Source organism: Perissodus microlepis, chromosome 19 (assembly GCF_051167445.1).
Source record: "Perissodus microlepis isolate ML-2025 ecotype Zambia chromosome 19, ASM5116744v1, whole genome shotgun sequence".
Taxonomy (NCBI): Eukaryota; Metazoa; Chordata; class Actinopteri; order Cichliformes; family Cichlidae; genus Perissodus; species Perissodus microlepis.
The window spans coordinates 24,608,347-24,632,648 of record NC_140479.1 but is presented as its reverse complement, the minus strand read 5'-3'; the positions used below and the strand labels follow the sequence as shown (position 1 = coordinate 24,632,648).

The 24,302-nt window shown below is 41.3% G+C and overlaps 1 protein-coding gene across 3 annotated transcripts in view; it reads right to left on the bottom strand.

Annotated features, from left to right (window-relative positions):
* Positions 1-24,302, bottom strand: part of asap2a (ArfGAP with SH3 domain, ankyrin repeat and PH domain 2a) — a 56,751-nt gene that overhangs the window by 19,758 nt on the left and 12,691 nt on the right. For 2 of the 3 annotated variants that reach the window (XM_084913902.1, XM_084913903.1), the window contains exons 2-6: positions 20,230-20,302; positions 12,531-12,676; positions 10,604-10,678; positions 2,950-2,999; positions 2,565-2,588 (exon numbers count right to left, since the gene is read on the bottom strand). In XM_084913902.1, the coding sequence (XP_084770028.1) occupies positions 2,565-2,588; positions 2,950-2,999; positions 10,604-10,678; positions 12,531-12,676; positions 20,230-20,302 (368 nt within the window). The remainder of the gene's footprint in view (positions 1-2,564; positions 2,589-2,949; positions 3,000-10,603; positions 10,679-12,530; positions 12,677-20,229; positions 20,303-24,302) is intronic. The other variant, XM_084913904.1, reaches the window with a different exon arrangement.

Genomic DNA, 24,302 nt, shown 5'->3' with positions numbered 1-24,302 from the left:
CACTGAGATGATAGAAAAACAAATAAATAAATAATCCAAGCTGCTTGAACAGAAGTGCCAAGAGTCAAACTGCACTAAGCTCATCAGCGCTTTTTTTGGAAGGTTTCCATAATTAGCTGAGAGCTTGTTTGGGAAATCAAACACTTGTAGTTTCTCGCTGATGACGACAATTGAGATCAGTACATAAAGCAGAAGGAATTAGAGAGCAGATGTCGACCAGGGAGAGGGGTTCGACTCAGCGATTCGATTCCACTCAGACTTTTTGCAGGATACTTTTGTGCACGTTTTTTTTTTAGTGTTTGAGGATGATTACGTTAAAGATGATTACGGTTAGCAATGGGTTTAGTGTACTAAAAAGGTCAGGAGTAGGACCTAAGAGACTACAAGCCAATGAGATGAGTGATTAGATTTAGATTTGTTTATACATGCTGCCTGACAGCCAGCGCTCAGAGCCAGTTTTTCCCATAAATTCTCCATCTTCCACAGGCAATCAGGACAACACAGAAAAACAACAAAGGGAGAGGGGGGGTGGGGGCAACCTTTCATGCAACAGGTCATTCTTTTGGATGTGCCGCATTTTCTCACAGCATATCACAGCATATTTTTTAAATAGTTATGCAGAAATGTGACTGAAAGCTGCGTAAGAGTCCAGCCTGTTTCATGTGCATTAAAGTAACATTCACTACCAGAACACAAAAAGTTGATTGTGTTCATGAACACAATCAACTTTTTGGGATTTCCTTACCTGGATGGATTGAGCATGCATTGAGACATTTTAGCTCACTACCTGATGTTTAACTCACTTATTAACCTTAAACTTAATATTCAAAACTTAAAATTAAGAATCTTAGCAAAAGTAAAAAAGCAACTTTAAAATGTTGGAAAGCTTTCCTTTTAAAGTCCATTAATTATTTAATTAAGTATTTACCTGGGAGGTATATGGGTGATTACTGTACATTGGTTGGTAATTATCAAACAAATGAAAAAAATAATAATTTTACTCAAAGAGTGTTACTTTCCAAAGCGAACAAAACTACTCCAATAAAATATTTTGTCTTACCTGTGACATTATGAGCTGTTTGTATTTAGTTGTACAGTCACATTTGTCTAGGTTTCATTGGAAGTACACTCACTGGATACTGTGTTTAGGTACACCTGGGTAGTATCAGGTTGGACCCCCTCTTGCTTTCAGAAGTGCCTTAAATCTTGAGGTATCAGGTCTATTGGTGCTCTACTGGACTGAGATCTGGAGGCCGTTTGAGTGCAGTGAACTCATCGTCATGGTCTGAGCTTTGTGACACGCCACATTAATCTGCTGGAAGCAGCCATCATTGAAAGTGAGGCAATGTTTTGGTGGGAACATGAGAATTGCAACATCAGTTTCCTGTTCTTAGCTGACAGGAGTGGTTATGGAGTGAGAGGTTTGACGTGCTGAGCATTCAGAGATGCTCTTCTGCATACTTAGGCCGCAACAAGTGGCTGTTTGTTTACCAGCTCGAACCACTGTAGCCATTCTCCTCTGATGTCTGACATCAACGAGACATCACAGAACAGCCGCTCATGAGATATTTTATCTCAGAGACCATCTGGCTCTTAGGTCACCTTCCTCCATTCTGAAGCTTGGCTTGAACTTCAGCAAGTCACCTTAACTGTGTCTACATGCCTAAATGTACCGAGCTGCTGCAATGTGGCATCTGGCATCAATTCAGCTGTTAATTAGATATTTGTATTAATGAGCAGCTGAACAGGTGTATCTAGCAAAGTGGCCAGTGAGTGTATATTCATGGGTACAGTGTTAAAACCTTAGACACAGTTAGCACACCACACACAAACAGCCTCACACTCACAGACATTAGTCCCAAAAGCTTTTTGGTTTTTGTCCTAAACTTTCTGTTTAGCTTCGCTGAAGGTGCCAAACCTGATTTCATTAGGTTTACACTTAGTCAGCACATGAATCTTCAGCCCCGACAGCATTACAGCACCAACTAATACAGAGACACGTGTTAGCCAGGCTGTTTGGTTGCTAGCCAAACTGACAGTTGTTCAAATGACGACGGGGCTGAGAGTCCATTCATTTTCACTACTGTTGGTTCAGGAAGCAAGGCACCCACAAGACAAAGGACTTGGAGTTTTTCTACATTTAAACAAAATATAAATGAATCACTTGTGAAAATGAAGCCAAAACACTTCCTGAATAAACAGCTTTCAATGTGGGATGAACCCCTAACAAGGAATTCAAAATCAGGCATTGGGTGCAAAGAGCTCGCAAACCAAATTAGGAAACCAGAAATCAATGCCATGTTGACCAAATACTGTAATTGCTCTTTGACTGCGCCTATGAAATGGAGACAGCGGATAGATCAGATGATCACTGATATGTTTGGATGCTTTTCATATCAGGCAGAAAACTCTATTGATGGCTAATGGAGGCCATCAATAGAGTCGAACAAAATAGAACAAGTTAGGACGGTCGGGAATGGTCACATGGCATCTAGATGAACCCTTAATGTCAGCACACGGTCTGCACTGCTTGATCAAAACGGTTTGGAGACAAGACGCATTACCCTTTCAGTAAAGAATGTCCTTTGCTGCTTGTAAAATATATGAAAGTGCTATAAAAACTCCCGAGTTCTTTGCATGCACAATCACAAAGGAGTGTCGGTGAAAATGGAGTCTCAGTGTGGAAGTGGAAAAGGTGACAGTGGGTTATTCACATTATAAGGAATTGCCTGAGTTGTTAATCAAGGGAAACATGGAGGACAGACACAAGACACTTACTAAACATTTGATTTTAAACATACTGCCCAAAATCATTCAAACAAAACTAACTTGAAGTGTTAAACTACTGATAACTACATGAGCACAAGTCATGGACTAACAACATTGCAAACATCAAATATGGTAGAAAACACACAAAGAACTGCTGATTAGATGCGCTTAGTTTCTTACACTTTTGTTTCGTAGTCCTTCCAGGCTTTGTCAAAGGGCTTTTTCAGGTCCTGCGAAAAAACAAAAGGAAGTATTAATTAATATAATAATTATTTTTAAAAACTGAACAAAACCAGCAACAAGCTCTTTGAAAGACAGTGAGACGATCGAGGGTTGAGAAGAACACGGACGAGAAATAAACTGGGACGACATTTTCTTAAGTGGAGCACATGGTAACATTTAAAGCTGCAGGTGCGGAATGAACGGGGTAGTTTGGCTCTTATAGTCTATTAATTGTTTGGGTCATTTATCAGAACAAAGCCTTTATTGCATCTCCATAAAAAAACAACAACAGACAAACAAAAAAACATTACTCTGTGGTTTTCCTGTGATTGGTGCTACTTTTGGGATCCTCACATACATTTAATTAAGAAAGCTGAGACCCATTGGGAAGTTACTTTCGGACGTCACGAAGAAGAAGCCAAAAAGTTACAAAGACGGAAAACAGGAGGAAACAGCTTGTGTTTATCCAAAAATAATAAAAGGCCTCTGAAGCTCATTAAGATACTCGTTACAGCTGTTTAGTTTAATGAGTCCAAGTTGCTGCACTTTTGTGGGAAGTTGTCTACATCTTGGCCGGCCTCAGAGACTTAGTCAGAGGCGCTAGCAGGTAAATATATATATATTATTTTTTACCTCTCAGAAAGAGTCTGACTAGCAGCTTCTACCCATTTCTTGTATTTATGTAAAGCTTCTCAAGGAGCAAAGATTTTATTCACATATCATTTCCAAACATGGTTAATAAATATTCTTAGGTCCTCAACAATGAAAGTAACTGATAGTCAGGGCCCTACATGTACTATACATAATGAACGCAGACAAGCGCATCAAGCAGAAAACTCAGGAAGTGTGTGGTTACACTGTTAAAATAGTGAGCAGAAATCAAGAAATTGGATGCAGAATGACACATCCTTCACCACGTCAATAGCAAAACATTGCAAAAAAATATAGCTAATCTATACAGCTGGCATTTGTCTCAACAGTGAGCAGGAGCACAAGGTGACTGTTTCTGGCATTCATAACGCAAATTCTCTGGTAACGATTTCTTGCCGTCGTGTGCTGCTTGAGCAAAACTCTTGATTAAAGCACCTCTTTGGTGCTCCAGTGCTGATTAAACAGTGATTAGGACGCACAAAGCAGACATTACTGGGTACAGCTGCCCATTTCATTCCCTAAAAAACAACCAATACACCAAAATCAACTGTTGTGTTGTTATGAGGGGTGGAGGGGGGTCAGGAGGCCAGGAAAATCTGCTGTACAGCAGAGAAACAGAGAAAACTGAAGGATTTAGCTGCAATTAAGCTGCTTTAATTCTTGTAATTAAAACATTACAGTGAGCTCTCCACAGAAAGCCAAACCAAATCATGCAGCACTTTTCTCCACCTTGCTATGAATTTCTGTTGCCTTAGGTTTTGCTTACAGCTTCAGTGCCACTGTTAGATCTCCAGAGTGAGCTGATCCCCACCGCTGACCTCCACTTCAACAGCAGAGGAGTGACAGGCTCGACCTGTCGGCCCACAGGATCACAACATGGTTCACTGGGCCAATTCAAGGGGCAGGGAGCCATTCACTCATCCAGCTCAACGGCAGAAACCGCCAGAGTAAAGAGAGTATAAAAGGCTATAAAAATCCAACGTAAAAGAACAGGACTGTGGGGAAAATTGTCAAAGTGTAGAAGGAAGCCGCTAAAAGAATGAACTGCAGGTCAAGAGAGCAAGTGAGAAAAAAAAAAGAAAGAGGGTAAGCGGAAGGAAATGTCAGAGCTGGAGAGAGGAGGAAAAATGGTAACAATGGCTAAAAATACCCGACAGAGGCATCACTGGGCAGGGAAGGGCAGAGCAGAATAGGACAAGGCACAGGGGCAAAACACTCCCTCAGAGATATGCAGGCTTTTAGCACTCTGTATCCTGTCTGGCTGAATCTAAAGATGGAGGAGGCGACCTTTTACTACCCAGGACCATACAAGGAGCATACATGTGAAGGATTAGCAGCTCCTGGAATACGTGCCTCACACCTTTTCCTACAGATATACTAAATGTGCAACCTAAAGTAGATCGGAGTCCTTTTCAAGGGCTCTTGATGAGAGTTAAGGTTGCCACTGGGGGAGTGTGGGGTCTATGTACACCCTGGCAGAATCACTACATGCTGCAGCTGTCAAAAACATGTGAAAAAAACAGTACTGTGGACTACTCTTGCTTGTGTTTGGGATCTTTTTTGTGTGTTAGCTTATCGCCTGCTGCAAAGAAGACAGAGGGCACAAAAGACAAAGAACTACGTAGCATTTGCATTGGCTGGCAGCCCATAATCCTTCTATCGTCACAGCCAAAGATGGACAAAAAAAAAGCATGTTTTGGGGGGCCTATCAGGAAGAGAAACAAATGAAATGTTACTGTCATTATTTAACAGACTGGCTAAAGAATATTTAGCGAGAAAGGAAGAAAGTGTGAGCAGCAAAAAGACCCCTGAATGTCACAGCGGGATCTTAGATATGATCAGGCAAGAGTGGAGAAACAGAAAAGGGATGTAATAAGATGTAACTCGAATGTATCAATGATGTGGAGGCTCTTAACTTTTAAACTTTGTAGAACTGTCTACTGACCTACTTTTTCCTTTTATTTTATTTTTTTACAGAAAGGTTCAGAGAGGCAGGAAAGTAGGGAGAAAGCAGAGGGATGACTTGCAAAAAAATAAATAAAAATGCTTGGAGTTGAATTGATGCGAGGCCACCAGAATAATGACTAAGCCTGTGTTACATGTGACGTAGTGCTACGAAAGGGTTACTACAGCGGAGGTCCACTGGCACGTTAACCTACTTCCTTGTGCTGTTTTTAAATGTCTGCCAATGTCATTTTTAAAAGCACTAATGCTGCAGAGTATTTGGTTTGCAAACTAATGAGATCAGCAAACACAGATCAGCTCTCATCTAAAAAAACCTCCAACAGCTAGCATGCGTGGGCGGTTTCGGGTGTTCACGATCCACTGAAACACAATGGGGGGGGGGGGGGGGGGGACACAGCTGGACTCATATCCCTCAATCCAAATGCATTAGTCCACACTAGCTTCCCCCCGCCAATGCTCCACACACACACACACACACACACACACACACACACACACACACACACACACACACACACACACACACACACACACACACACACTAGGTTCTGCACCCCTTAGTCACTGGGGTTGAATACTGATAAGTTGATATGATTCACGGTGTGTTAGAGACCTCTCCATGCATGCGATGAGCGAGTAGACGGCAGGTATGATGTCATGCAGGCATCCACTCTCACAATTCAGTATTAGCAGAACAGACTGGTAAAATCAACACTTTCTAATTTCTCCTGAGTGGGAGTGTGTCTATCTCCAGCAATAACACTACTGGGCTTTCCACTGACCCTCACAGCGGCATTCTTGTTGGTACTACAGTGAAAGGGCTTAATTTCATTACTGTGCAAAACTTCTTTAGCCACCACTACTTTCTTCATAGTAGCCAGACTTTCTTCTACTCCTGTCATTTTTTTCAAAGTGGTCTTGATCAATAGTTCTTCATGTTTTTTGAAACCTTTCAAGGTTTTTCTTTGGATATTGGCCGATTTTTCATTCAGTCCAGTCCTTGTACCTGACCATTTTCTATAAGAAGGGAAACAGGGAAATAATGCTGAGGTATACCAAAACTTCCACGACCATCTGTAAAACACTGTCGTGGTTTGAGGTGCATTTTAGCCACTGGTGCTGGGAATCTTGTGAAAATTGATGGAATTATGAAAATTGCCATCAGTTTTTAATCCACCATGGAGTACCATCTGGAAAGCCTCTCACTGGCAGCACGAACACATTCATTTTTCAGCATCACAATGATCTCAGTAAAGACATAATGACTGGAAAAAACACACACAGTGCAACACCATCAGACATAGATCGCCTCCCCAGAGAGCTCAACATTATTAAGCAGTGTTGGATTATCTTGACAAAAAACAGAGCAAAATGTCACTCAAGAATCTTGGAGAACTATTCCTGAAGACTACATAAAGAAATGACAAAAAGCCTGAGAGACTTCAGGCTGTGTTGAAGAATAAAGATGGTCATAACAAATGCATTTCGCATTTTCCTAGCAAAATACGAAGAGAAGAAGGGTGTTGCATTGCCTTAAAATTGACTTTTACACATGAAATCTTGATTCTCCTTTGTGATAAGATGGTTGGGGTTTTTAATCGAGTAACAGCAGTGACAGGTTGTTAAGTGTTAGCCCTCTAATCCCAGAGCCATTAGCTGCTGCCTCTTGCAGAGTGAGTTCATTGCACTCATTGCTGAAGACAGCACTGGCAGAATATTAACAGGGTTTATGTGAGCACCGGTCACCAGAAAGCCATTAAATCCTGAATTAAATCAAATGTAAAGGCTGGTAACTACTGAAGCTGCCACACCGCAGCGTTGAACGTGGAGAATTTTAAGAGACCAAACTGCATTTTTGATCTGCACTGAACGGCAAGAGGGAAGTACATTTCAAAATATGCAGCATACTTCTCATTTGTTGAGGTGTTACTGTTAGTTGCCCTCTTTTGTGTGTAAATTTTTGAGAAATGATCTGATCAAGATATACATTTAGCCTTAAATGCTGAGTTACTGGCAGAAGTTAGGGTTAATCCTACCTATTAAAAAAAAAAAAAAGGGGGGGGGACTTATAGGTAAGACGGGCTTAAGGTGCTAAAACGGTAGATGAGCTCAGATGTCTTATTCAGGACTGGTATAACATAAACAAGCATTATTTTGAACCCTAAATCATGCAAAGCCATTCTATTAAAGTCAAAGAACAAAATAGGGAAATCAGCACAAGTTCCTTTTATTACCTCAAGCACGGTCTGCTTTCGAAGCTACATTAATAAAAGTGAACTCAGGTTTCCGTCATCAACATTTATTCGAGGTGAGTTTGATTTGCTTGTAAAATTGTTGCATATTTGTTCCAAAAACACCACAACTCGTTTAAAATGAGCGTACAAATGTGTAAATCTTGTTCCTGCTTGTGACTGGTGAAGTACATAATTCCCATCCACATTGCAATACATTCCTCCTCGTAAGCTCCTTTGATCTTTTAAATACATTACTCTTTAATGACATCCACATCAGCCAATTAATATATTAAACTTTAGTTGTTCCTCTCCCTGTAGTGTAAACAGCCTGACGTGCATGTCTGGACTTCTTCCTACTCCCCCACCCGCTCTCCTAACAGGTACTTCCCGTGGTAGTGGTGGAATAATGAATAATGAATGGCAATAAGGAAGAGACGAGGGAAAGCCTCTGAGCTGTGTAGGTGAGCAACAGGTAAACATCACTGTACATCTCCGTGACCTTTTCTCTCTCTAACTTCCAGGTTTAGTGACTACATCACTGGTGACATTTATATAAGTGTGTGTAAATGTGAGTGTGTCCTTTGCCACTGGGGTAATGAGAATCATCTGTGAGCTAATGAGCAATAAGTGGGCAAGCATTACGGCTACAACTGGCTGCCAAAGCCGGGTGGGGTGTCGAGAGAGAGAAAGGCGGAGATATCAGCAGAGTTAAAACAGAGACGAGAGGACAAAGGCAGGAAATCACAGAACAGAAAAGGAGATTGAAGCCAAAAAGACAACACTTGAGGAAAGAACGCAAAAAAAAAAAAAAAAAAAAAAAGGGGGAAAGGGGGAAAGGGGAAAAAAGGGCAGTTCAGGGGCCAGACAGCACAAAGTGGCCAGGGGTCACGGGGACAACTGGCTTCTCCATGGCAACCACCCTCATTAGAGCCGACTTAACTACATCATACCTCAGTGGAAACCAAATCTAATCATGTGCCTAGAGAGTGAAAGGTCACAGACCACTGTGGACAGTCTGATTGCATTACAGATTGGCAGAGACTGTTGATGAGTGTCTGTCTGGGTTTAGTCTGATTGGTAGACACACATGACCGTCTAGCAGACTGCATTAATACACAAGGCACAGGCCTGTCTATTAAACCTCAACACACTTTATTTCAGACCAAAGCGTGTTTGCAGGCATTAAACATTTCCTTGCTGAGAGCCTTTGTGTCACCCCTCCCTCGCTTACTTCAGTCTCCAAACGTAGCACTAAAAACCTGCGAAAATACTGAGCTACGGTCTTTTATTCCCACCTTAATTTACTGCTTTTGTTTTGGTGGCATTTCACGGTTGTTTAGCTCTTCCCCTGATAAAGATGACATTGTTTTGACACCTCGTAAAATATCAATAAAGACTCAGTTTAAGGACCATTAAAATAGTTTCCAGGTTTTTCAGAGCGTAGCTGCACAGGCAGAGACCACCCCAGCTAACTTCTGATGCACACACAGTTAATTTCCTCTATAAGAAGGCTTGAAATGTCACAGAAAGCACTAAGTTCAGAGAAGAGCTTCAAGGTTTACTCCTAGTAGGCTTTCAAGAAGAAGAGTTTAAAAAAATATGACTTTACAGGAGAACATATTTATTATTCTATACCTGAAAGGACTGCAAAATTAAACAAACCGACCATGATGGGCAGAAAACTGTTTTGCTTCTCCAAGCTAAACAAGAAACACACAGTTATAGACTGAACCAGCCAAGCAAATGAATATTGTTTTAGATCTCACAACAGAAAAAGTGAGAGAAGCACTGCAGTAGATCCTGCAAACACATGCACAGTAACACATTCTCAAACATTCATATGCTCCACATTTCTATTCACGGCCTCTAAAAAGTAGCTTTGCATAATTCATGGTTCAAAATAATCTTTATTTATTTTCTGGGCCTTGTTCATCCTCGATCTGAAAAAGTCAATACATTATTAGCTAGCGCCCTTCTCCCTTTAAGTCAAGTATCTGATTGGCCTCCCCTTGCAAACAAAGCATATAAATAGCATGTTTGTAAGCAGCTGTGCTCCTGAGAGAACCTTATTAAGAATATCTGCTCTCACTGGTGTTGTTATTTGCACGCTTGCTGACCTTATGGCCATTTTAACATGAACCTGCACCATTGTAGCAGCAATTAAAGACATTAATAAATAATCACTCAAGCTGAGAGATTGTGGACTCCATCCCTCATAGTTTTGCATAACTACACAAAAACATTAACATTAATATTCATTCAGTCAGAGGCTGATTTTTTTTATTCTGCAGTTTGATGAATCAGCTCTGCTGCAGACAGGTATATTCCAGGAACTGCTTCATCCACCACCTCTCTCTCTCTCTGTGTTGCCAGCTCCACTTTTACTTTTTTGGGAACAGGAACGTGGTCTGAGATCAAAGCATCGTGTTATTAACCTTGATAGCTAGACTGCAGCACCTAAAGGAGGGTAATAATTGTCCAGCAGCTTTGAACCACTCAGAAGGTCTCTCTGTACTTCTAGTGAGCCGTTTTCACTCTGCGATCTGGTTTCTTTGACGGATTAAACAACTGCAAGATGAATATGTTCATCAGCTGACATTTACATTGAAATTAGTGCAAGAACAGCCCTTAGTGTCAGTCCACTATCACAGAATAAGAGGTACTTCAGAGCATCATCCAAGAATAATGGCTTTAATATTTCCTCCTGTATAAAACACAGCACATGGAGAGTAACACAAAGACTTGCTGTTTAGTTGCCTTACCCCTTTGACACCCTTCAGGTCTCCTTTCAGCAGGCTGTCCAGAGGGAAGGTGATGATGTTGTTCATGTTTTGGAACTGGAGGAAGTTGAAGAGAGACACAAATAAGAGTCGAAAGGTTACATCAGAGATTTTAAGACAGCAGGAGACTGAAAGTCACTGAGACGTAATCCTTTCAGCAGTGTCCTGTGTGCTGTGTCTCCTTGCAGTGGACATACAAAATCCAGAGTATCCAGAGTTTCAGCTCTTCATCTTAAGTAAATAATAGTGTTGAAAGGCTAATGCTGCGCAAATAAAGAAGCAACTAGCAGACAAATTGTAACACAGAACACGTCACACAGGTTCAGTGGAAACAGTCACTAAACACAATAAATATGTGTAAACATCTACTGCGACAGCATGTATACACAACTGGTCATGTTTTACAATAAAAGCAGTGGTATGGATGGTTTTTCAGTCAAGGAAGGTTGGAAATCAGCTGAATCAGGTCATTCGTTTTAAGTTATTCTTTAAGCCTGCAGTATGTAGCATCTTAATGAAGATAAGTCTCAGTAGGTCTCAGTCACACAGGCTTAGATACGTGTTGGTGACCATCTGGCAGCCTCTGGTGACAAGGGAAAAACTTTAATGCTGCACCAAAAAACCTACTTGTGATAGCTTTGGTTGCTAGCAGGTTGCTGCAGTCGTCAGTAGTTTGCACAGAAGTCTCCAGATACTTGCAAACTACTTGCCAAACAGTAGTGAAACTGTGAAAAATGTCACGCAAACAGGAAGCAAATACTGTTCTCCTTCAAAATAAAAGTTGAAAATGTTCTGGTTGCAGCAGTGAGATAAATCTTTTACTTTGAAGGAGAATGCTCTCGATTTCTGGTTGGTGTTCCATTTTTTCAAATTTCACTGCTTCTCGGAGATTAAACGGTGAGTGTTTGCAGAAAAGTCCATGTACATGCAAACTATAGGCAATCACTATAGTCTGCTAGCAATCAAAGCAATCACAGGGAGGTTTTTATTGCTCTTTGGGACTGATTATACTTGCTAACCAGTCCAGAAATGCAGATTTTTTTCCTGGAAACCATGCTTGCCACGAGAGTCACGGACTTAGCTCTAGATTTGTGTGCTTGAGACCTGAATTGATCATTTGTTCAACTGTAGGAGATCCTCTCTAACACTGTCAGATCTTACTATATAAAGTGACTGTTATTGTGAATCGGTGGCATCTAAACAGATTTTAGTCTGAAATGGATTCAGGAATCGTTAAGTTTGTGAAAAAACATCAAGTGAAGGTGCAAAAGGGTTAATTACACATAGCTCAGTGTCTTGGGTCCAAAAATTCTACCACCCTTGGTATTATTTTCATTTTGAATCACATTTCAAACTTGTTAAAGACACAAATTCCGCCTTTAACTCGGCTGTTTCCAAGCTGCTATAAAGGCCAGCCCCTACATGCAATCTAGGAACCCAGTGCTTTCTTAAGCTATTGGAGATTACATCTTCACATCCAGGTCAGGCAGAAGCTCATATTTCTTTAATATAAGACGCTGAGATCACACCAACACAAAATCTAAAGCTCCTGTTCTCGGTATGAGCTGATAAAGTGTGCGAGGGGAGCGACAGACCTCACAAGATGGAGTCAAATTTTTTTAATAAAGCGTTGGCTTTCATACAAGACCTGGGCTTAACAGATCAGGCAGTATTAGATCCAGGAGATATTTGGTGTTGCACTGGCTCTTTGGATGTCTTGATGGAAAAACTAGGGCTACGTCCTCAGGGCTTTAAGTTCAAGCTGGACTTGGTGTGTGCTCAGTGTGTGTTAGAGAACACACACACGGTGGAATAAACACAATTAAGGACAGCATGAAAAATTTTCTTTGTACCAGAGGACTTTACCCACCCACACATACAGCCACACACACACACAGTGTGAACTCACAAGGTTTTTGAAAAGCGCTGTGAGCTCCTTGGTGAAGACGGAGAACTTGAGGAAAGCCGAGCCCAGATCAGGATCGTCTCTGTACACACAGTTTTCTCCAAACTTCTCCAGGGCCTGAGTGTACTGCTCCTCATTTTCTACATGTGCTGAAAAACACACATATACACACAGATTAACCAAAGTCTTTTTCTCTCTGATCCGAACAAGTTAAAAGTCAATCAATAAGTATTAATAATGCATGGCGACAGTCTTCCAGTGTAAAACAATCCAGTTTCCTTCCATTACACGGTTTTCCTCACACGTCTATAGTGAAGGTGGTCAGCAGGGACGGACCAAAAGAGATACTCACCCCCGGCACAAACCATAAATTCTACAAATTAACCCTACATGTTGATAAAATGTTTCAGTCAAGTTATAGTTGCAATCATTTTTGGAAAAAAAAAAAAAAAAAAAAAAAAAGATGGGACAGACCAATGAGGCTATGGTGAATTATAGAGACCAACAATACAGGAGTTAATATTTGTTATGTGCTATAATAACATTACATGTTTGTGGTATTACAAACAGTGCCCTCTGGTGGACAAACTAGTCAACATCCACACTCATAACATGGTTGAAGGGTGTTTCTCCTGTCTCTACTTCAGTTTTTTAAAATTTTCCCTTTAATGACTGATATAACTGGCGATACCAATAGATATCAGATATTAGCAGATATTAGCCATTTGGCTAATATCTGCTGCCTGATAAATTGGTCAGACTCTATCCAGAGAAGTGCGTTTTCTTGGTAGGCTACAGTGTGTCTATAGGTACACCCACTGGGCATATTCATATTTTATAAGTCGTACAAATACAAATGATGAGATAATTAGCCTAAACAGAGTGATACACAGACAGAGCAAATGTTCAAATGATATGCAATAATAATATTATAAGGCCAAGCGTGTGTTTGTGCTTTCGCTCACGTTTTTGAGAACTGGTCCCTATCTGAGGGTTATTTTTCAGCATTTGCTTTCATCTGTAGCAATGAACTCTTTTATCTTCTCCCCGCCTGCCATCTTTCCTGTTCCTACAATACCGTCCTTTTCATTCGATGGCATCGATGGACTTGATTTTGTCTTCATTGTCTTCATGCTATAGACTGAACACTGTTAGGTGGGAAAACTGCAGTAGATCAGCAGTTTCTTTTATCGTTCTTCCAAATTTTGACACTAAAATTGACTGATGAATGCTTATTGTAACATTAAATGACAGAAAATAGGAAAAAAAGGACAACTGGTCCCTTTTAAATGTGTTACATATACTTTAGCTATCATCTAGGCAACGTCTTTATATAATATTTTGCCAATCTTATCTATATTTTGTTGCCAGTGAGTTGCTTGTGCAGACCTGGGATGTATGTATGCAAATCCTGACAGTTAGTAATCAGCAAACCGCCAACTCCTGTTCACTGTTCACAGCCGTCCAAAAGCACGAGATTGCCACCAGGAAATATCCTAGCGCCCCTGTGGTGAAAGGCTGCAAGACAATAGAGAGCAAGCTGGACTACTACACGTAATGTTAGCATCTGATGGTTGCCGGGCTCGGTTACTATGTGCCCCAGTTCCCACTAAGCCAATATCCCAGCGCCCCTGTGGCAGCACTGATCACCACTGATTGGGCCGTCTCCCGACCAGTTCAATCTCAAGTTTTCTTTAATTTACTCAAATCCTCACAAGGGTGTCAAAAAGAAAAAAAAAATGTATCAATACTCAAATATTAATAGAGAATAAACACTGATATTAAATTAAACGAGGTCAGGAAAATTCCCATTTCAATACCACTGAATAATTAACCAGTTATCAGAAATGTTAACCACAACAATTTATCCAAAGTTCAACTTTTATGCTCTTCTAACTTAAGTTGTTGTGACTTTAGGTATTGTGTTGTTGTACCCTTTGTTTATTATTAGGTTTTGTAAAGAAATGTTCATAATCTGTAAAATGAATGAAACCTCTGATGATAATCTGAAATTATTTGTTAAATCTGGGGTGAAACTTCCTTGTGGTATCGAAAAATGTTATTGAGTGTTTTCCTGGGTATCGTGACAACACCACGCAGACCATCGTGTCAAGCTTGCCATCCGGTTTTCAATGTAATCCGCAAGACACACACAAAAGGCCTCCCTCATCTAATGCCGCCTGCTGCCCCAAAATCTCAGAGTGCGTCTAAAATCGGTTTAATGTACCACAAGGTTAGGCCTAGGAGATTCCACTTAATGCACTTCACGCCACACTAGGCTGCTGATAACAACCAATGCCACTGGGACAGCCGTGGAGCCAGGGATGGAGCGCCAGGGGACTGTTGCTATGACGACAACTTGCAGAGAAACGCAACAGAGGTGGAAGGAAGGGGGTGTAAGTAGGAACAACTGAAAGAAAAAAATAAGGGGATGTAGTGGTGGTGGTGAGGGGGGGGTCTGAAATTGTGAGGATGCATGTCAAAAGACACCTGCAACCACATTATGACTCAGCTTTTAAGAGGTAAAACACACACACACACACACAAAACGAGCAACTGCACAGATGTTCCAGGTAACTAGATAAGCTCACGTCTTGGCCGCTGACATATCCATCAGGTTATTAAAAGGGAAGAGCTGAAAGCCTGAGTCACTACCTGCAGGCATGCTCACGAGACAAATCTAATTTAAGCCACAAAATATCATCTGACGCAATAACAGAGGTCGATGATAAGAAAGCTGCCGCGAGACTCACAAGGGAAGTGGCAAAATGAGAAGCCTGGTGAGTATGTGTTATAATGAGACTTTTCCCCCTCTGTCTGTGGTCTGTGCAGAAATAAAAGACCTACAAAAATAAATAAAGGGGGAAAAAAAACGATCTCATGTTTCGATAAAGTGATCAATTCTTCATCCAAAAAACGAAATAAATAAAAATCCAAAAGCACCAAATCTTCTTTTACATAACAAAGACCTGCAGTGAGATGTACCACACAAAGATGTAGTAAACTTCAATCACTGTCATGTGTCAGAAACCGACCACTGCCACACATCCACAGCCCACTTTCCAAATCCGCTCCAGCTGTTTAGCTCAGCCAGGTTTCGAGCCAACAGGGCGGGGTCCTGTTGTTGTTTTTGAAGTGGCACATGAGAGCCCTACTCAAAGCTGACAAATAGCACAAACCCCTCCAGGGCAGCTTAGTGACTACATGTGTATTTGTTGTAACATGACCCAAACACGTCGTGCATGCAGCCCCGTAGTACAGAGCAGAGGGCGTGTGAGTTTACGTGGCAGGAAAAAACCAACAAAGGACAGGAGAGACATTTTCCTGTAGTTTACACTGCAAACACAACCTGCTAATTCCTTGTTTACCTGCAGATGTGTAGACACTGAGTAAACATTTCCATGAAATAACACTGGTGTTCCGAGCCTCACTTAAAGATATGCAACAACAGAAAATGGGGGATTGGGATTTTATATGATTAGAGCTTAAAAGATTCATTGATTGTTGCATTACATAAGCTGATTTTACCTCCAATTGTTGCAGATCTAAAAGACGCCAACTCAGGCTCTGAGGAGAGGTTATAGGGAAATTTCTCAGAGAAGACAAACTCAGAATATAGCAAAGTAAGAAAATACTAAATGAACTACAATTAGTGAAGAGCTGTCAGGCTGATTGCAAGTTCTTAGTGATTCCTCAGGCTATTGCACAGGTATGCAAATAATCACAGTTCAGCCCACTTTGACATAAACCCTTACCCTTCTGCAAAAAACTCAATGTGGGGAATGCTGTGCTTTTTTCTAGTCCATATTTTTAATCTTAGTTTCTACTAGTGTAGCTTTGCATGAGTCACAGTTCATAATAAGTCATCTTTATTTAGCTTCTCCTGGTATCCCTGAAACAAGCTTTTTCGTGTTATTTGCAGTAGATCATTAATAAGCAGTTTGAATAAACTGACTGTTGAGCGTATATTGTCTCAGTAATGTATGAAGATAAGGAAAATAAAAGGATAGATGGTCCCCTCTCCTCTGTATAACTGAAGTCAGTACTTTCATCTTCCTTTGAGGGAAACTTTGAGAGTGGATGTTATTGTCTATTTAAAATCAGCATGAGAAATGGCTTAAGAAGTCGGCTTGAAAGTAAATGGCGTATTGTGCGTCAAAGGGAGAGAAAAGGATTCCTGTTACTCAACCTCAGGAAATGATAAAGTTGCATTCACTGCAAGACAGAAGCCTGCTCACGCCTGTGGCATTCACCGCTGTATCTTTCCTCCTAAACTTACAAACACACACATGTACAGCTTTCCAGGCGTCTGCTGAGGATTATCTTACATCCCAAAGGCTTGTTTTGCAGCCTCTTCCATTTCTCTCCCACACATGCGGGGTTTAATCACCAGATAGCAGCTTCCTCTCTCAGTCTCTCCCACACAGCTTCGTAAGTCCGGGTCAGCTGACGCTCGGCGACACAATGCGCCGGTGACCTCCGATCAATTCCAGATCTCTCTAAGGACTCAATGAAAACAACGCTGAGCAAAATGACCACAAGCACACAGAAAAGGAAGCGTGACTATTAATCCCACGGGACAGAGACAAGGAATCGCAGAGGCATGAGAGACAATCAAAGGAGAAAGAAAACTTTCCTTAAAGTTCAAGTTTGATGTTTTGCTAAAATATTTTTTTTGCAAATTCCTGGAACGAGGACAGTAAGTGAGATGACAGTGCGTGAGAACATGTGCTATAGTACAAATCCAGTTAGCTTAGAGTGAAAACAGAAACTGGGGGGGTTAGCTCGGCCACCTTAACTTTGTCTAAAGCTACATTTCTATGCCAGCCAATGCACATGGAAATTATTTATTTTAACATTAATATACATATTTATATATAAACGTAAATAATTTAATATCAATTATGTACCCAGCAGCTTAACCAGCTGCAAACTCCACCTGAAACCTTCAGTCTTGCAAAGACAACATTCAACATTCAACAATCTAAGAAACCGCTTTACACAAGTAACATGAGCTCTTTTTTGAGTCCTCTCTGCATTCATTTTAGTTTCTCCTCGGGCCATTTATCTCAGACATTAATTAAAGGTAATCGTGTTAAAAGTTTATGGAGAATCTCATTTTCTCTGCTACCTGCAGACACATGATCAACTTCAGTGTTTCTCTGATGCAGCGTTGTCTGAGTTCTGCATTATATTCAGCAACTAAATGTCCTTCCCGGCTACAGGTACATCATCCCCCTCCAGTTATTCTCTGTTCAGCAGCTCTGACAAGCCTGTCCGAGCAGCTCTGCGCGATCAGCTCCTGCTCCTTCTGAGGTCTGAGATGCTGCTGCTGGTTTATTCATCAAAACCCACATGCTGACACCTTGACAGGTCTCTGCAGCAACACAGGGTTCTCCTGCTCATTTAAAACCACTCCATCTTTCTCGCTCCCTTTCCCATCTTTTTCTTTATCCACATTACAAACTCACCATGCACACTCAGCCTCTCAGATTTTCCCTGAGATGGTAATTCTTTAAAAAAAAAAAATCATTGATTTGACCTCAATACAGTCTCTAAACCTTCAACATTCCCTCTGCTTACCCAGCTCCTCTTTCTCCTCATCGTTACAAAACGTTATTTCTTAGCCTAAAATATCTTTGCAGAATTTTGGAAGAGTCAGTCAGCCATAGCAGGTGCTGAGGCTCCCTGTTATGTGTCACATTACTCACACTTTACCCACAACACCTTCTCTGGAGAACATTAAGAAAACTCAAGTGATCCTTTTCCCTCTATATTTATGTTAGAGCTTGGCTTTAGATACAAGTTGCATGCTGTCATTAACCACTTACAATCTAATTAATCTCAGCTGGTTTTAAAGAGCCAATAGGATCATTTTTGAGTGTATGTAGCTTGTTTCTGCAGGTAAAAAGGTTGGCAAAGCCGCCCACATGAACACTGCTCCTAAACTACAGTCGAGGGATTGTTTATTTACGGCGCTATGTAACCCATTTACATTACACTGGTGTGCGGGTTAGTTTGGCATGCTGTCAAACAAACAAGGCGGCGCTGCCTTGCGGTCCAACTACGAAATATGCAGCCACTAGCGAGCAAGCCCAGCTTTCTGTAGACGGCTGCAGCAGCAAAGGAAGCAGATCATTCATATTCTAAATCCTTAGCATTAGCCTGCCGCCCTGAAGTGACAAACATTCGATTTAATGATACCGAGGTCTGTCAGACTTCGGGATAACACAACAACCTGGCAAAGCTCATTTGGGACACAGGTGTTGGGTTGGTCAACTGAGAAACATAATAGTCACTTTTCTGGTTTTCTTGTTTTGATCACCACCAAATCCAAAAGGCTTCACCTGCAACATACTCCACTATATTCCCCACATAGCAGCTAAATGTCTGTATACACTTAGCTGCTGGGCAGGGAGCACACTGAGCCACAACAGAGGAGGTCTGCAGCCGCCTAATAATAAAAACAAGTGTGAGTTAGCAAGATGTAAGCGACAAAAAGCCTGAAGTGAACTGGCAGGTAGTAATTTAAACTGCCCTTGTCACAACACTCAGTGGATGTACCGTTATTATAGAAATATGGATCAATAAAACTTTAAGTATAAGGCATTGCTTTTAATTTAGCAGCCTGTATTTGGAAAATATACTAAATAACTGTCATTATTGTGTTTCCATTTAAAAATGCGATGTACTCGGCACATGAGGATCACCCAGACATGAAACTGAAATCCTCTGGGTTATACTCAAAACACACTGGTGTCTGGGCTGCTTCTCCTTGATAATTGCTGATGACAAAAGGTGACCTCCATTCATGCGAGCATTAATAAGAGCATTCCCTGTGGTATTCCTACAGACAGAGCAATGTTTCTACTCCAAACATTTATAAAAACCGTCTGAAATGCAGCAACGTCCCAGTAAAAAGATTCAAATGAAGAGCCTACGGCAACATTTTGCAGCTTATACGCCTACACTTACACCTGCACGTAAGATTACACGGGACTGAAAAGTGCTGGACGTTATAAATGTAAATGCATGTTTAAGAGTGACGTGAGAACATGTGTGTCCATGCCTCAGCGGCCACATACAAGCACAGGCTGTGCCCCTCCCCAGCTGTTCCTTCCGGGGGTCTGGATCAGACAGCTGTCCCTCTGGCCTGAACAGAGCTCACACTGTTCTGAAAAAGACTGCTCAGCACATTGTTCAGAGGTCTCTCTCCCTCTCTCTCCATTTCTGCCTCTCAGCGGGGTTCTGTCAGGCAGGCAAACAAAAGACGCTAAAAAACACCCAACACTGGCACAGCCAGGCATAATGAGCATGGTAATGACACACACACATACACAGGGCTTAAAAGACAAAAACCTCTCTCTCCCCCTCAAAGACATACTTTCTTTTAAAATCAAACAGAAAATAAAGACCAAAGGAACTGAAAAAAAGTATTTCCAGCAAACCAACCTCTTAAATATTTTTTTACTAAATAAAGACGTAGAAGTATTCTGCTCACTGCACTCCAACAAGGAGTCTCCTCCTAAAGGAGACTCAAAAGGTAAGAAATAAGCATCTAGTCTTACTGCAAATTAACTCTTTGCTTCAGTGCTGGCATGTTAAAATGGTTCATAATATTTGAATCATGCAGCATTGTTCTTTCAGTAATGCAGAAGAGGCCGGCGATCTGCTGTGGTGATGGAGCGTAGTCAAGACTCACCTAGCCCAGACGTGTAGATGGCTTTCACAGACTTCTTCATCTTGTACAGTACGCTGCGATCCACATCCAGAGCCTGGACAGACACACAGAGAAGAGCACATTAAGAAGTCAATGTTCAACTTCGTGCAAATTTATGGCGTGAAAAAGATGGCGTATGTTTAGTCTGCATGAGGTCTTTACTCTTCTTCCAAAGGTAAACTCAGTAGGATGTAGTGCAACAGTGTGCACAGAATACAGAAACACCAGTCTGTACGGTGCTTTTTCCTGTGAGGTAGATGGACATATCTGAATCGCTCATATTTGTGTGGAGATTTTGAGGTTTTGCAAGCAGCCATGCTTTGCAGTAACATAATGTACCACCTTTATTAAATGTGTAGTGTTAGATAGTTACCTCCTAATCCCAGATTGTGCTTCTGCTCTGAATTGTAATGAGGCGTTGAGTGGTTTCGGTTTAGTCCACAACCTCAATCCACGCCTGTGTGTGGTCGCTACAGTTTGTGCGTTTCTAACCCACCGATGTGGCTCCTAGCAATGCATTATTCAAGGTAAAGCCAAGAATAGACCTGGGCTCCCTCATTAGTCAGTGTGTCAGTGTGTGTGTGTTCATCACTGTAACGGCTCGTAGGGCAAGAGCAGTGAGTAACTAAGGTCCATTGGAACAAGGGCATTTTCCCCGCAATGAATATATACACAAGTCTATGATTAACCAAAGTCACACACACATGCACGCACACACCTTCCCTCCAATGCATTAAGGCAAGTCTCACAGAGAAAAGCTCACACAATGCGCCACTGTGTCAGTGATGACAGGAATCTTTTGGGGTGAGGGTTTTTTAGGAAATTAAGTTTTTAGGGACTTTATTAAGTATGTCCGCTTGACCAGGGCAAAGCCGGCGCCACTTTTCTCTGCCCCGCTCCCCGTCTTACTGACACCCATCGTATCCCCTCAACTCCCTGAAAACAAAAATAGACAATGACTCCCATTCAGCAATGTACTCACACATACTTCACACACACACGCACTTTTTCTACTGTGCAATTGCACAAGATGCGATGACAAAACTTATTAAATCCATAAATCGGTGCCGTTTTAATATCCAGGCTCCGAGATGCTGAATAACTGCTCAGCACGTTGTTTTCCCTGAGGTCACATCTCACCCACACTAACAGAAAAAGAGGAAGCGATGAGAGACTTTGAAGGGAAAGTGACAGATAAATTAAGTGGCACTGGTTGAGGGACAGACAGAATAAAACACAGAGCTCAGAGAAAAGACAAGAACATTCACAATGTCCTCTTTCACTCTTCTGTCAGTACGGGCTCACAGAGGCCACCTATAAGGGTAAAGAGGGGAGACCCTGTCAGTCTGTTAGGGGATACAGGGAAAAAGACTAATGGGGTGTGGGGGATCAGTCTTGAACAGAATGATGAAACTTTTATAGTTTAACAGCATTTTAATGAGTTTAATGAGCTATGACATTTACACTTACTTCAATGTAAAATCGATGTAACTTCAAAAAACTGTATATAAAAAAAAAAATGGATAGAGAAACCATGAAACTACCAACTATTATGGAGCTGCCAGGTGATGATTTTAGTCATTGCCATCTTATGTCACGCAGGCTGTCACTACGTTAAATTGGACGCAAAGAGCACCAAAAACCTCCTTGTGCTTTCTGGCATATCACAGCTGCTTGCCAACTAGTCTGCAAACACTATCCAACCACTTGCCTAGCAGCAGTGAAGGCAAAAAAGGCTAAACTTTTACTTTCAAAATACATGACTGCAGCTTTAGCAAACGGCTTCACAGAAGCTGTTAGCAACCACTTGCAAACTGGGTGGAGGAACTGGTGTCTGCCAGTGGACTCCCCACTGGTCTCTATGCCTGTAACTAAGAATGGATTTGACGGAAAACCAGAGGGACACACCTTACCATTCACAAGGTCGGCCATATTAGTCGAGCCGAGGAAATCTCTTTTGAAACAAAAGCAGTCTACCCCTGATCACTGGAAAGCATGCTAGCTTAAGGCACTTTGGCACTGGCGTGTTTGATGCAAATCACTAATTTGCAGATGGGAAAATTAGTTAGCAGATCAGCAGATCAGCAGACTGAGGATGGAAACATAGCAGGAAGTTTATTTCCCACATCCATCATGAAGCAAAAAGAAACATTACCCTAGCAGGAGAGCTCTCAATCAACTTCACTCACTTTTAGTGATGAATGATTTAACCTTCCCTTATTAGCAGACACTGGTGGGCATTTTCCTGTTTCATTACTCTCTTTATTAACTTCTTAATAGTTATTTTTTAATATGTGCAGAACTGTTAACACAAATGCTAAACTAATAAGATACATGACACACTCCTGCCTTTGACAAATGCATTTAGTCTGCTCATTTCAGCTGAAAAATACCCCGCGGTCACGCTCACCTAGCCTTGACCCCTGAAACAGCAGCATATTATCCGCACTGTCAACCTCTACTTGGTGTTTCACAGAAGACCAAATCTCTCCCATATACAGTTCAGGCATTTTTCATGCTGTGAAAACACAGGCATGTGCAAAGTGCTAATATTTCAAATTTCTAAATATAACTCCTTTCCCCCCCTGAACATATGTGTTTATACAACTAAGCTTCCAGACAGCAGCGTCTGGTAACAGTAACATGTGCTAAAAATAAAATATGATGTATTTAACCAGAGGAACTGTGCAAATTAAAAGAAGCTTTTGCATATAAGTGGGACTTACAGTTCTGTGGTTTTAGTTCCTTCAGCTACCGTTAAATGACTCATCTGTAACATATGCCATTATCCCATTAGCTCTGTCTGGCTCAGACAGACTCTGCAGCTGTAGCTCTGACTGAGCTTCAATCGGAAAAAGGACTGAGGAAAAGTACAGCTTTCCTACAAAGAGTATCATCTCTGCATACGCTGCCAAACCAATTCAACTACACAAAGACTTTTAACCCAGAGCGCATTTTTTTTAGTAGAGCTAATCTCACCTGGGGCTTGCCTTTGTACATTAAGTCTACTCCAAGTGCTAAGAACGAAAGCCATAAAAGCACTCAAAGCATTTCTGCTGGTATCTGAGCTTCTGCGAGAGTGTAGAAGGCTTCCAGGAGGATCTCATTGATCCCCTCTTCAACATAAGGTGGAGTTAATGATTTTCAGGCTCAAAACATATCAAACATAGTGAGGGGTTGGCGCTTGAGGCGATATGATGTGCAATTTCACAGTTACCCTGTAACTCTCAGGGTGTCATAAAAACTCCCTCACGTATAGCTGAATTCATTTAAGCTAGCCAGCAATTTCAGAAAAACATGCTTGAACCTTTCATCTGCTTATTGATCATCTGAGGTTGAGTGTGTTTTGGTTTGGAGGACGAGAGGTCAAACAGAGGTGAGCTGCTGAAGCTAACGCATGTGGCAGAATTTTACAGATGAGTTTTGTGCATAAAAAATAAATCATCTGTGTATGTTTAATTGATAATTTTAAAACACAAGTGCAAAATGTGTGCTGCATGCACTGAGATAACGGTCAGGTGCAAGCTCACACAGCTCCAGTTAAGTTGAACAGCGAGTTCTATAACAAGAGATAAGAATGATATGTTAAATTAAAAAAAATACACGACACAAGACGAGGTCGGTAGTCATGGAGCACTCTGACTCTGACTCAGCGGGACTCTCTGGCAATAAAGTGCATGTTTTCATGGAGGACGACGAGCCAAATGGATCAGATTTACCGCAATCTGTTAGTTTTGTGACTAAAGATTTTGGTGCATATGCTGTATCAGAGCAGTCAGATGGCAGCTATGTGTTCTGCATCAGTATCAGCAAACAGCCTCTATGTTAGAAGTTATTTGTCAACTACTGCAAACTACACAGGGAAACACTGACATTCAGGCAACATTGATTTCAATGTGACCTCATTTCCCTGTGCAGGTTATAACAGTTGTGATGAATAAAAGAGTCCAGCTTTGTTCACATAAAGCAGGTTTGTGTTGCAGTAGGTTTACAATGCATATGCAAACTGGGTGCACTGGTGGATGCAGCACTATCCCAGAATACATTTCACTACT